The sequence below is a fragment of the Mytilus galloprovincialis genome, chromosome 1, assembly GCF_965363235.1.
Source record: "Mytilus galloprovincialis chromosome 1, xbMytGall1.hap1.1, whole genome shotgun sequence".
Taxonomy (NCBI): domain Eukaryota; kingdom Metazoa; phylum Mollusca; class Bivalvia; order Mytilida; family Mytilidae; genus Mytilus; species Mytilus galloprovincialis.
This window is the reverse complement of record NC_134838.1, coordinates 12,939,253-12,952,687: the sequence shown is the minus strand read 5'-3', so window position 1 is coordinate 12,952,687 and position 13,435 is coordinate 12,939,253. Positions and strand designations below refer to the sequence as shown.

General features: G+C 31.7%; 1 protein-coding gene across 1 annotated transcript in view; it reads right to left on the bottom strand.

Moving 5' to 3' along the window:
- The window catches only part of LOC143065714 (uncharacterized), a 43,388-nt gene that overhangs the window by 16,434 nt on the left and 13,519 nt on the right, over nt 1-13,435 (bottom strand). Inside the window, exon 6 of the mRNA XM_076239171.1 lies at nt 8,791-8,912. Coding sequence (XP_076095286.1) covers nt 8,791-8,912 — 122 coding nt within the window. The remainder of the gene's footprint in view (nt 1-8,790; nt 8,913-13,435) is intronic.

The window sequence follows — 13,435 nt, the reverse complement described above, 5'->3', positions numbered from 1 at the left end:
CATGGACCGTGAGTATTACAGAGATAATATTTTAAATATTTTACAAGATAAAATGGCTTATGAGGTGACAGATAAAAAATTGGACAGACAAACAAGTACAATGATTAAAAAATTATTAAACATAAGACAGAACTGTATGAAGAAGAGATAGATTACATTTCAAATTCTAAATTTTCAGAAAGCTATTTCTATGGTTTACCAAAAATTTACAAAAGTGAGGAAATTTTAAATGCGGTTTCAGAACAGAACAGTGAATATATCGAACTTTTAAGACCAAATGATTTAAAATTTCGACCTATTGCAGGTGGACCTAACAACGTTACACAGAATTTAAGCCATTTTATAGACATTTTGCTTAAACCTTTGTGTCGTGAAGTTCCCAGTTTTATACGAGACAATTTGGAATTTTTTTATCATCTACTAAAAACTGTAAATCCTGATTCAGAACTCATTACTTTTGATATTATCAGCCTATACACAAATATCCCTCATGACTTAGGAATTACAGCCGTAAAATATTGGTTAGAAAATACGGAAAACGTCATTGAAAACAGATTAATAAATGAATTTATACTTGCATCTTTGAAACTTATACTAGAAAGAAATATGTTTAACGTTGACGGCATATACTATCACCAGAAAGGGAACAGCTTTGGGTACTAAAATGGCGCCTTCATATGCCACTTTTGTAATTGGATATTTGGAACAATTATTATACGAAAAATTGAGTCATAAATACGGAAATGAATTTGCCATTTACATACATCAAAACTGGAAACGATTTCTTGACGATTGTTTTATAATTTTGAATTCGGATATATCTGTCTCAGATTTTCATTCTGATTTAAATTCTTTAAATCCACATATTCGTTTCACTATTAACAGAAATGTCAGGGAGATGCCGTTTTTTGATATTTTAGTAATTATAACGGAAGAAAATGAAATTGTCAAATATATCTTCTGTAAAGACACTGATACACATATGTATTTAAACTTTTACTCAAACCAACCAAAACATGTAAAGTTAAATATACCTTTTAATCTAGCGTCAAGAATAATTACTTTTACTAGTACAGACATATTACGCAACAAAAGACTGGAAGAATTAAAAATGTATTTAAAAAAGCAACACTACCCGGAACAAATAATTAATTACGGAATCGACTGAAAAGCACTAACAAAAGGAGCAATTGTTACAGAATCACGGCGATCCGAAACTACCGAGGAATCATCGAACAATTTAAACAAAATTATTCCGTTTGTCACAACTTATATCCCGCGAGATTATAATATATTTAGTTTTATGCGACAAATTGAAACAAATTTACACAATAGGGAAAGAATGGACAAAGTCTTCCAGAAAAAGAAGATTATCAACAGCAAAATACAGTCGAAAAGTCTAAAACGTTATTTAACATCATCAAAGTTTGACTTTAATGAAACTTTGCCTATTGTGAAAAAATGTACCGATAAACGATATATGACTTGTCCAAATTTAATAGAAGAAAGTTCAATTTATTTCAAAACTAGAAAGCATTTTACTGTTCAACAAAACATGTCTTGTAAAAGATCAAATGTCATCTATTCTCTCATATGTTCAAATTGTGAGGAATTACATGTTGGAGAGACAAAACATTAACTGCGAACTAGAATGACTTTACATAGACAGCAAACCAACCATGAAGATTTAACACTCATATCAGGGCAAAAAGTAATATCTCAAAAATACTGAACTTATAGGAAAATCAATTCGGAAAGTCCATAATCACATGGCAAAATCAAATAACAAAACGCATCAAAAACGAATGGACAAGAACTGTCATATTCCTGACTTGGTACAGGCATTTTCAAATGTAGAAACCTGGTTTTATAGCGCTAACCCTATCACTTTGATGACAGTCTCATCAAATTCCGTTATATTTACATTGATGCGTTAACTAAACAGACACAATAAATAAAATAGTCAAAATATGGGTACATCAGTCATCATCGTATAACAATTTCAAAAGGAATAATTTAACAGAACACAAAAACATCTACTATCTACAAACACATTCATTGATTTGTGTGTCTGACGTCAGAAAATTGTATACGTCACATAGATTTGTCGTTCAATGTGCATACAAACAATTTTAAAATTTACATAGGCAATGTTAGCATACAAGGTTAAAAAATCAAAAATATGTAAGAACAAATTTCAGAAATAGACCGAGATTTAAACTAGTCCACAAGTTATATATAGAATTTATAAGAATCCACAAATAGTTAATTCCACTACGTGATTGAATGATTTGGACGTTTGTGGTTCAACGTATATTGTAATTCATAATAGAAATATATCATAATGACATATCATAGAACAATAACATACTGACGGGATCTTTTAAAGTACAGAGTCACGTTATAAGAACCAAAGAAATACAAAAATTCGCATATACAAAACACTCCACCAAAAAATGAAAGCCAATACAAACACATTGACGAGATTTATTAGTACCGAGCCACGTCAAACGGATATCATATAAAACCATTCAACAGTAAAAGTAATATTAAAAATAGATCAAAGACAAATGAACGAACTATAAAACACGTTGTTAAGATGATAAACAACATCAGTACGCAGAATCTATACACCAAGACCATCGTGTATTATTTGTGAAGTTGATACGGAATATTTATCAACAAGGTCTTGGTACCTTCCGATGAGCTTTTTTAGAAAAAGGACGAGACGTTCTTTGACATACCCCAAGTTCATCAACTTTCTACTCAGACACTGATGACGTTTTACAAAGTCTGAGTAGGAGCTGCAAGCTCTTGAATATCGAATAAGTTGGGAAATATATATCCCATATGCAGGTGAAGTTGGTATATTGCTACTAAGGAGGGGGAAATTTATAATTTCAAAATTAAAATCGTCTCGTTTGTCATAGATTCTGGTACTGAGATGACTGTGTAAGTCAAATTTGAGATATAAGTCTAAAAATGACCCGTGTCTGATGTCTCTTTAATCTCTAGTTCTGGGAGATATATTAATGGAACCCAATCAGAAAAGTTCGGATTGTTTATGGAAAGAACATCATCAATATATCTAAAAGTGAAATTAAATAACCTGGCTTCTTTGATCCTCTTGTTTTTGACAAGTATCCGGAGGAACTCCGATTCATATGAAAATAAGAAAAGGTCGGCAAGAAGAGGCGCACAGTTTGTTCCCATAGGAATGCCGACAATTTGTTGGAAAAGTCTACCTCCAAACAAATATGTTGTCGATAAGAGATTCCAGCATACTGACCACTTGTTTTTCAGTGTAGCATGTTTTACCTTTTTGTTTGTCCCTATTAACGAAAGACGCCTTATGAAATCCCAAAGTTATAAATTTATAGCGAATGCTACCATTTTTATGTTGAAATGTATTGTGGATTATTTCTTTTAGGCAATTTTTCAATTTCACATAGGGAATGGTGGTATACAGGGTTGAAAAATCAAAAGTTTTGATGGAACTAATTTCAGAAAAAGACCAAGACTTAGAATTGTCTAGAAGTTCTTTAGGATTTTTAAGAATCCACATATGGTTAATACCACTACGCGAGTAAACAGTTTCCCCGTATTTCTGTATATGGTCAATCGTAAAAATGATTTTCTCCGGAGGAAAAAAGAAGAACTATTCGTAAACATTCTCAACCCGGGATTAAATGATAAATGATATTCGTATTTTAACGTTACATATTAAAGACTTAAAATGACATTAGTAGTCTTCCTTGTATGTGTTAACGTCATGCTATTGGTAACGTCAATCAATTGTTTTATATACAAGTCACATTACCTGAAGATCTGTGAAAGCAGTGAAAGTACTAGTAAAAGTGATGAATTGAAACCGTTATTATCTTTTAATAATTTTCTAAATTGAAAACTACGTTCAAACCTATGTTTATATGTAAAATGACTGAATAAATAGTCAACGATTAATCTTACAGGGCGATGGATCATGTAATATGATTCTGTACACTACAAAATATAATATATAACAAGTCAAAAAGGGTACAACATCACCATTATATAACTATAAAATGAACTGATATCCTTCTTCAATAATAGCACGATGTCAAATGAATCATGTCAGTATATACAAATTGAGACACTATCAAAATCTTTAAGTATATATACAATTTAAGCAGACACCACAGACGCTGGTACAATTTTAAAAATTTCAAAACACGGCGCAAAGATTACAAAGATATGCCAAATAAAAATAGTTATTTGCGATGTGAACTGGCACAACTCTAAATTGCCAAAGGTTGTGACAGTTTAGATGTTATAACTGCATAGAGGGCAGTCCTGAAACAAACAAAAAATCAAAAATGCCCTAACCGATCCAAGTTGGTATAATATCTCAAATTTGACAACGGTAGGGCAATATATATATAACGTCTGAAAAGAAGTCAACGATTTTCCCCACGAGAGCGCTGGATCGTTACGAGTAACGATACATGTACACAACTCTGCTTGGTCTAAGGAAGATAGACTCGCTGGGGAAAGATTTTGGATAAGAAAATTAACAACTTTGGAACCACATGAGATAAATGAAAAAATGTAGTTCGACTCCGTGTAGTGCTTCACATTCAGGTTATATTACTTATAATTACAGTCTCTGTTTCTATTTCTTAACCTTTTTCATCTATTACATAAATTTGTTGAAGATACCAATTTAAATTGATTAATTTTTTGAGGGATGTATAAGTACCAAGCCACGTTCTTCTAGTTATACTTAGTCAAAACTTAAAATAACATTTTAACGGCCGCTTGTTCACGATGTTTAAATACTCAGACTATGTTGTAGCTACTTTACTCTGGCAATTTAAAATATTTATAAATTTAGATCGTTCAGTGCTGTCTATTTGGTAATTTTACTGACGTAATCATGCTTGTACCATCATAATTGTCGTTCCTGTTAAAGGTAAAGAATTGTGCTAGTTCAAATTGCACAATATTATTTGTATTTACAGCATATGTTTGAACTCTCTGTTAAAACATTTGACTTTTCTACTCTTTACACAAGTATTCCACATTCCAAACTAAAAGACAAATGCAAAGAGTTGGTATTGCTTTGCTTCATAAAAAAGAATGGCCAACGTAGATACAAGTATCTGGTCTTAGGGAGGGATAAATACCACTTTATAAAGGATCACTCAAACAAAAAATTCTCTGAAACTGATATTATCAAGATACTTGATTTCTTGATTGACAACATATTTGTTACGTTCGGAGGACGTGTTTTTCAACAGACTGTCGACATTCCAATGGGAACAAACTGTGACCCTCTACTTGCCGACTTCTTTTTTTATTATCATGAGGCTGACGTCATGCAGGAACTTCTTAGGAAGAAAGATAAGAAGTTAGCAATATCCTTTAACTCTACTTTCCGCTATATAGATGATGTTCTTTTACTAAATAATTCAAAATTTGGTGACTATGTGGAACGCATCTATCCCATCGAACTTAAGATAAAGGATACTACAGATACAGTGAAGTCGGCCTCATATCTTGACTTACATCTAGAAATTGACAATGAGGGTCGGTTGAAAACAAAACTTCACGACAAAAGAGACGATTTTAGCTTTCCAATTGTGATTTTTCCATTTCTAAGTAGCAACATTCCAGTAGCACCTGCATACGGGGTATATATCTCCCAATTGATACGATATTCCCGTGCTTGCATTTCCTATCATGATTTTCTTGATAGAGGGTTGCTGCTAAAAAGGAAGCTATTAAACCAAGAGTTCCAAATGGTGAAGTTGAAATCATCCCTCCGTAAATTTTACGGATGCCATCACTAATTGGTTGACCTTATGGAATAACCGTTTCACAAATAATATCGGATGTGTTCCTTACGTCGTAACTACCTACGATCCCCTTCCCTTTCATGAATGTGACCTACTGAATTAGACTATTTACCGGATTTGTTATCACATCAGCAACACGCTAGGTGCCACATGTGGAGCAAGATCTGCTTACCCTTCCGGAGCACCTGAGATCACCCCTAGTTTTTGGTTGGGTTCGTGTTGTTTATTCTTTAGTTTTCTGTGGTGTGTCATGTGTACTATTGTTTGTCTGTTTGTCATTTTCATTTTTAGCCATGGCGTTGTCAGTTTGTTTTAGATTTATAAGTTTGACTGTCCCTTTGGTATCTTTCGTCCCTCTTTTGTAATAAGCCATATCACCTATGTCATATTTAACAAATTTTTAGAATGGTGCAAGCGTCTTAACTGATGTTCGGTTTGACTTTTTTATTATATAATTTTCAGGTTTTAATAGTTTAATCTAAGAAGACTTAAAGATGATTCGTTTAACGTCAGGATCTGACTGAAGAAGGATATCTGTTGTCCGAAATATTTATAAATAATTACATTTATAGTTACCTTTTTTGTATTTGGAGTTGTTGTGTACACTTTTTAAGCGTTTTTTTATATAATAATTTTTTTAAATTCGCAAACTACATTTCACATCAAATAATAACAGTTCGTTAAAATTTTGTCACTATATATTGTTTAAATGTCGCCTGAAGATTGCCAGAAGGCATGAAAGCGCTAGTGACAATATTTTAACGAACTTTTATTATTTGATGTGAAACGTAGTTTGCGAATTTAAAAATGTTATTATATACATTCTGTACACCGTGTTTATTTACTTTTTGCTATATATATATATATATATATATATATATATATATATATATATATATATATATATATATTTCTCGAATTTTTCGTCAATTTATCCCTTTCTGCACCCATTGTATAAAAAAAATCAATCAACGTGTGGTTCGTTTGATCTCAGTACTTCATTGGTTAAAATCCGATTATGACGTCGAACTTTCTTGCTCTCATCTGAAATTCCTATTGTGACGGCATGAAAAAAGGCCACCATACCTGATGACGTCACATAGAAAGAACACATCTTTTTGCAGATCATTCAAAAAGAAGGAATGAGTTTTCCTGCATAAGGTTAGAAAATCATTAGAAAAACAGATTCCACCACCAAATCTCGTGTAATACGATATTTATCCACTCTCGACAGTTAAATTTTAAATATTTAAAACGCTCGGGTAAGCCTCGCGTTTTAAATTTGAACATTTAACTGTCTCGAGTGGATAAATATCGTATAACACTCGATACAGTGGTAGAATCGAGATATATATATATATATACTTTTTCACTTTTTTGGTCTTTTGGAAAATGTTGTTTGTGCTGTATTTAGACCCTTCTACAACGGAATTTGTTTTACATGCACACGTATAAAAATTGCGGTTTTTATCCAACGCAATCATAGGTTTGAGCGTAGTTTTCAATTTAGACTCGTTTATATTTTTTCGTTTGGGCTTGTATCATATTTTCCCTCCGGTTTATATGATCCGTTCATCCTATATTGACTCTTAAAATTCAAGAGTATCTGAAATTGAGGGTAAATTATATGGCCTTCCAAATACCGTTTCTATCCCTAACATCACTGAAGAGACATATATTGTCGAAATCTAGATCTGGTGTACAAAACAAATATTGACACCTTGTGTTTGTGGCATAACATCTTGGCCACAGGTTTTCTGTTTAGTATTAAATTTATATTAAGATCCATTTTGGTACATCTCGTGATCAATTTTATTTAGCAATCGCAAATGGCAGTCAGCAGGGTTTAAGAACATCAGTTGTTCGACCTGTTAGTCAAATGCGTTTTGTTTAAATATACTTTTTCACTTTTTTGGCTAACAGGTCGAACAACTGATGTTCTTTAACTCTGCTGACTGCCATTGGCGATTGCCAAATAAAATTGATCACAAGATGGAACAAAATGGATAAATATAAAGGAGTAGGTCCAGTAAGACCCCTTTTTGGCCCCAAAATATAGCAGTTTTACAAAATTGTTAAAATGTAAACTTTTGGTTATTTATTGGACAGTAGAATGCTTCTGCTACATAAATATGGGCTGTTTTTGACAATACAATGCACATATATCGGGTACTAGCACCATTAAGTCATGCTAAATTACTGAAATCTTCACAATTCTAGCATTTTAGTTAAATTTTATACGGTTTTCGTGTAAAACGGAAGTGGCCGCATTCGTGTTCATCCTTAATATTGAAATGCAAGTTGTATTTTATGATAATACATAACATATTATAAAGGTTGAGGATGAACACGGATGCGGCCACTTTCATTTTTGACAAAAACCATCTGAAAAGTGACATTATTCTGCATATTTAGTAGATTATTCATATTTAAGCTTGAATCGGATCGTTTTTAATGACTAAATCAGTTAAAATCTTTCACATTAACTAATTGAATCAAATGAAATAGACACTTAAGACAGTTAGTGTTTAAAAAATGGTCAAAATCATTCGTCAGATGAACCTGAAATTTGAGGCCAAAATGGGTCCTTACCGGACCTACTCCTTTAATACTAAACAGAAAACAATTAACTTCTGGCCACCATGTTATGCCACAAACATAAGGTGTCAATATATATATATATACAAACAAGTCTAAATTGAAAACTACGTTCAAACCTATGATTGCGTTGGATAAAAACCGCAATTTTTATACGTGTATATTATATATATATAGATAGATGGATTACAAATTTATTTGAGAGGAAATGATATTTTCAACAGATTTTCAAATATAAAAGAAGTAAAAAATATAAAGCTTAAAGACTTTTTTCTAGGTTTGGCCAAATATTGGGCTATCTAGATATCATAGCCATACATTCGAGAAAACAATATTTATGGATTTATCATAATACCTGTAATTTGTCACAACATGTTCCAACAACAATTATCGATGGAAGTGCTTCTTTCGTGCTGTCACTCTGATGTTCTTCATCCCCATAACAATGAATAGTATCCATCCAAAAATTTATGTATTCTGTATATGTTAGAAAATCATTGTTATTATGTAATCAAATTCATCTTTAAATAGTATTTCCCTTATTTTGCATAGTTTAAAAAACGAACACTAATAAATATATTTATTAAAGTTATGTACACCGGTATGTAAACATTACCACGTATATTTGTTTAGAACTATACAAGTGTTGAAAGTATAAATAGGTTAAATGTTTTTCATTGATCGAGTTGTAAATGGCCATTATAATTGAATAAGGTCAATTCAAATATTTCGTGCTATACTTTTGGCGGTTGTGTGAATTCAAGATATTGTCATTCGGGGTTCGCTTATGGTGCAGCTAAGTTTCCCATCCTCCCACACGACTTAATGTATTGTTTTTGTGGGTTTTTTTTATTAATGTGAATAATAATGTGTGAAGGAACAGAATCTTTATTTTGATTCATAATATGCATTTGCGTGCATAATGAAAATTGATTTTATTTTAGTAATTTGGTTTTTGTGAATGATACCTGCAGCGACTAGGCAGACAGTAACAGATGAACATTTAGTATTTTACATCTGTCTTTAATAAAAATTAAAGCTTTGCTGCACACTGTCAGGAGAGCTGATCCAATAAAAAGGTGTTTAGTTTATTTTTTAAATAATTTATGTTCGCTTGAAGTTATGAATTAGATTTTTTATCATAAAGTTACTACTGTGTACAAGTATCAATTACAGAAAAAAATACCTTTGTATTTTTAGTTTGAGATAACCTAAGCTTTATGAATCATTTTACTACAAAAACCTCATCTATGGTTATTATACATTTTTGTTTAGGGGCCAGCTGAAGCATGTCTCCGGATGCGGGAGTTTCTCGATGCATTGGAGAACCATTGGACAGGTGATCTTCAGTTGTTGTCTGCTCTTTGGTCGGATTGTTGTCTCTGTGACATATTCACCATTTCTATCTCAATTTTATTATTGTTTTATCTAGTTTTTTACCGCTTTAATGTTGATAAGGATGTATATTTTGTCTAATTTGAGCTACGTCGGATAGAAAACGACCTTATGCAAATAAATATATTCATCTATTAACTTATTTTGGGTTGAAACATTTCTTCGGAAAATCTGTAACAACACAGAATTTCCAGTACACGTACATGTTTACTTGCACTAGCATAAGGACGATATTTATCTGAAACAGCGGATTTTTGAACTGTCGACTTCCAAAATATAATTAGGTAGACACAAAATCATTGTCTCATAAAACACAATAAAGATAGATAAGCTACTTTCAAACTAAGATTTTACTTCTTAAATGAGGAGTTAAAAAGTGAACAAGGAAATGTTATGAAGAAATTATAATCATTTAATTAAAAATCTTAAAAAAAAATTATACTTTTTGTGTTCAGATACGAAACCATTTGGGAAGCGTATATTTCACAAGATTCTGCTACAAAACCTTTTTTTTTTTATTCACGTTCACAGTCTAATAAATATTTACAACAGTTACAAAACATATTACATTACTTTTCCATTATAGTTATACATCAAATATTTCGCGATATACATCAAACAATAATACAAAACCCGACAATAGTATACGCGCCATAAATGAACAATCGTGTCATCTGTTATCTCCCCTTAATTTGTTCACTTTAAATATTAATCAAGTATCAAATTAAGAATTGGATTTTCAAAAATTATCTATACTAAGAAGTCAAATGCCTCTTTTATTTTTTGATAATTTATTTTTTTTTCCTCATGAATTTACAAGTATCAACAAATATTTATTTGTGGCACAATAAGCAAGCAAATGAAATAAAGAAGCATAATAAGCATTCTATGAACACTTTGAAATTTAGGATTAAGTATAGTAATAACATTTTCATGAATATAATAATAGTAGTGCAATAAATATATATGAGCATACATATAGTATGGTATAACAGTATACAAATAATTTCAAATGCTCATATACATACATGTTTAAATTTAATTAATGGCCTTAGCCCAGGGATTCCAGTACAAGGTGTGTAGTTCACACTTAAGTATTTTGAAGAAATATGTTTCTCTTAAATCAAGTTTTCCTTTATGTAATTTTGAAGACCTTTTATATTAGGTTTTATATCTTGCATCTTACATCTGTAAATAAAGTACTTCGTCAGTAAGATAATTTATTTTTAATAAAATTCAGTTTATAATTTTCATAAAGGCCAAAAATTACAATTTTCAAATTTCAAAAAAACTGCTACAAAATCTTGACAATAATAAAAACCGGACATGTATTCCTGCGCGTTTGCGGAGGAAAAGAAATCACATAAAGTTTAGAATAGGAATGGGGAATTTGTCAAAGAGACAACCCAACCATAGAGCAGACAATAGCCGAATGCCAACAATGGGTCTTCAATATAGCGAGAAACTCCCGCAGCCGGAGAAGCCCTTCAGATGACCCCTTGAAAAATGTGTATACTAGTTCAGTGATAATGGACGTCATACACAACTCCGAATTGTACACAAGAAACTAAAATCAAAATTTATCCATGACGAAGAAAGGCCAGAGGCTCCTGACAGGTACAAAATTGCGGTTAAACATGTTTTTTGAGATTTCAACCCTCCCCTATACCACTAGCCAATGTAGAAAAACAAACACACAACAATACGCACAGTAAAACTCAGTTTAAGAGAAGTCCGAGTACGATGTCTAAATAGGTAACAATATAAACTAAACAAAATGACAATTATACATACATTAACAAAGGACTACTAGCAGTTACTGACATGACAGCTCCAGACCTCAATTAAACTGATTGAAAGATTGAGTCTTCATCATATGAATATCAAACAAAATCCCCCCATTAGGGGTTTAGTATTATACCATCATAAAATATATGAGAAGAAAATAACCCATGTCATACCTTTCAAATGTTAACAAGGCGTTGGGTTGATTCTGTATTAGAGAATGTCAAAAAGTATATGATACGATTCGAAAACCATCGTTTATATTAGTCGTTACTACCCGAATCCATATCGGTGATATTAACAGCTCTTAATTCAAAACCTTGTACTCTAGATCAAGCACTTTTAAGGTCGTGGCTTGAAGAGCTTTAGAACCAAAAAGAATAGCCAAAGCCGGTATTGAAGTATTGGCTACTGCGATAGTGGTTACCGAGGGGACTTAGTCTTACATCAGAGGAATCGACCCAGTAGAAGTAATAACTTTAAAGGTATCATTTTTTCTGCACCAGTTGTGAATTTCGACAATAAATGTCTCTTTAGTGATGATCGAGGCAAAAGTATTTGAAAATCCAAAACTTAGAAACAAATGCCAGAGAAAGAATTAAAGGTTTGCATTAGCGAGTTCCTGAATTTAACATATGGTGCAGATTTTTGTAATGAAACCTTTAGATGCACTGTCAGAATGTAAACCAGCATAATTCCTTCTTAAAAAATGGGAATTTGAGAGAAGAGAAATTATTATTTATAAAAACAAAGTCATTGAAATAAAAATCATCAATCCTACACTTTGAGCTGTTGAAAACCTTGAATACTGTAAATTCCTGGTAAATATTATGCGAAAATATTATTGCGTGAAAGCATTCCGCAAATATGGTTAAACTTGATGTTACGGATAACGCCTTTTATTTTTGAGTTTAAAGTCAGCATTAAAAGATGGGAATCAGCGAGAAAAAGGGGGTGTTCATCTCAAAACAAATATTATCAAAGTATAAACCAATAACACAATAAGTATCCTTATTAAAAATTTTAAAGAGATAATGGGAAATGAATTTAATAACCACTGTATATATCACATGTCGTCATTGCTGTAGAGCGTTTTGTCCCTGATGTTTTCACCTCCATATAGTTGACACTTTTGTCAATAATTATTATTCTGGAATAAATGAATAAGAGGATAATTCATATTCTGGAATTACGACTGCATTTTTATTGGTGTATAAAATTGAGAATAAGAATTGAGAATTTGTCGTAGAGACAACAACCCGACTATAGAGCAGTATACATGTTTATCAGGTCGGTTTACCATTCATAATCATTTCATAACAGTGTGAACAAGGTCATTTCTTTGCGCGATTAGGTTATCAATAAAACTTATTGACTGGCCCAGATTATTGAAAAGTTCGTCTGTAACGCTCACTTATCTTATTTTACTTAATAAAGACATTTAAACTGTGATTTTAAACGCCAAAATCTAATAATACGAATAACTAGCATAGGATAAAACCTTGTGTGTTGATTTAAATTCTTAAATTTTCTTATTTTTGTTCTTGTATGTTATAGATAGCCAAACAAGCAAATAAACTCATCATAGATACCAGGGGTGGTGTTTTCGAAAGTATCCTAAGATTCGTCCTAAGTCATAGATAAGACCAATTTTAGGATGGACTTAGGATCGACTTAGGACACTCTTAAGTTGTGTTTCGAAGCTATCTCAGACGTATCTTATGTTAGGACGTCATAAACATATTCTAAGTCGAAATTTTAAATCGTCAAATTTATTTTTTGACAAAACATTTAATAATGACTAAACCAATTAATAAAAT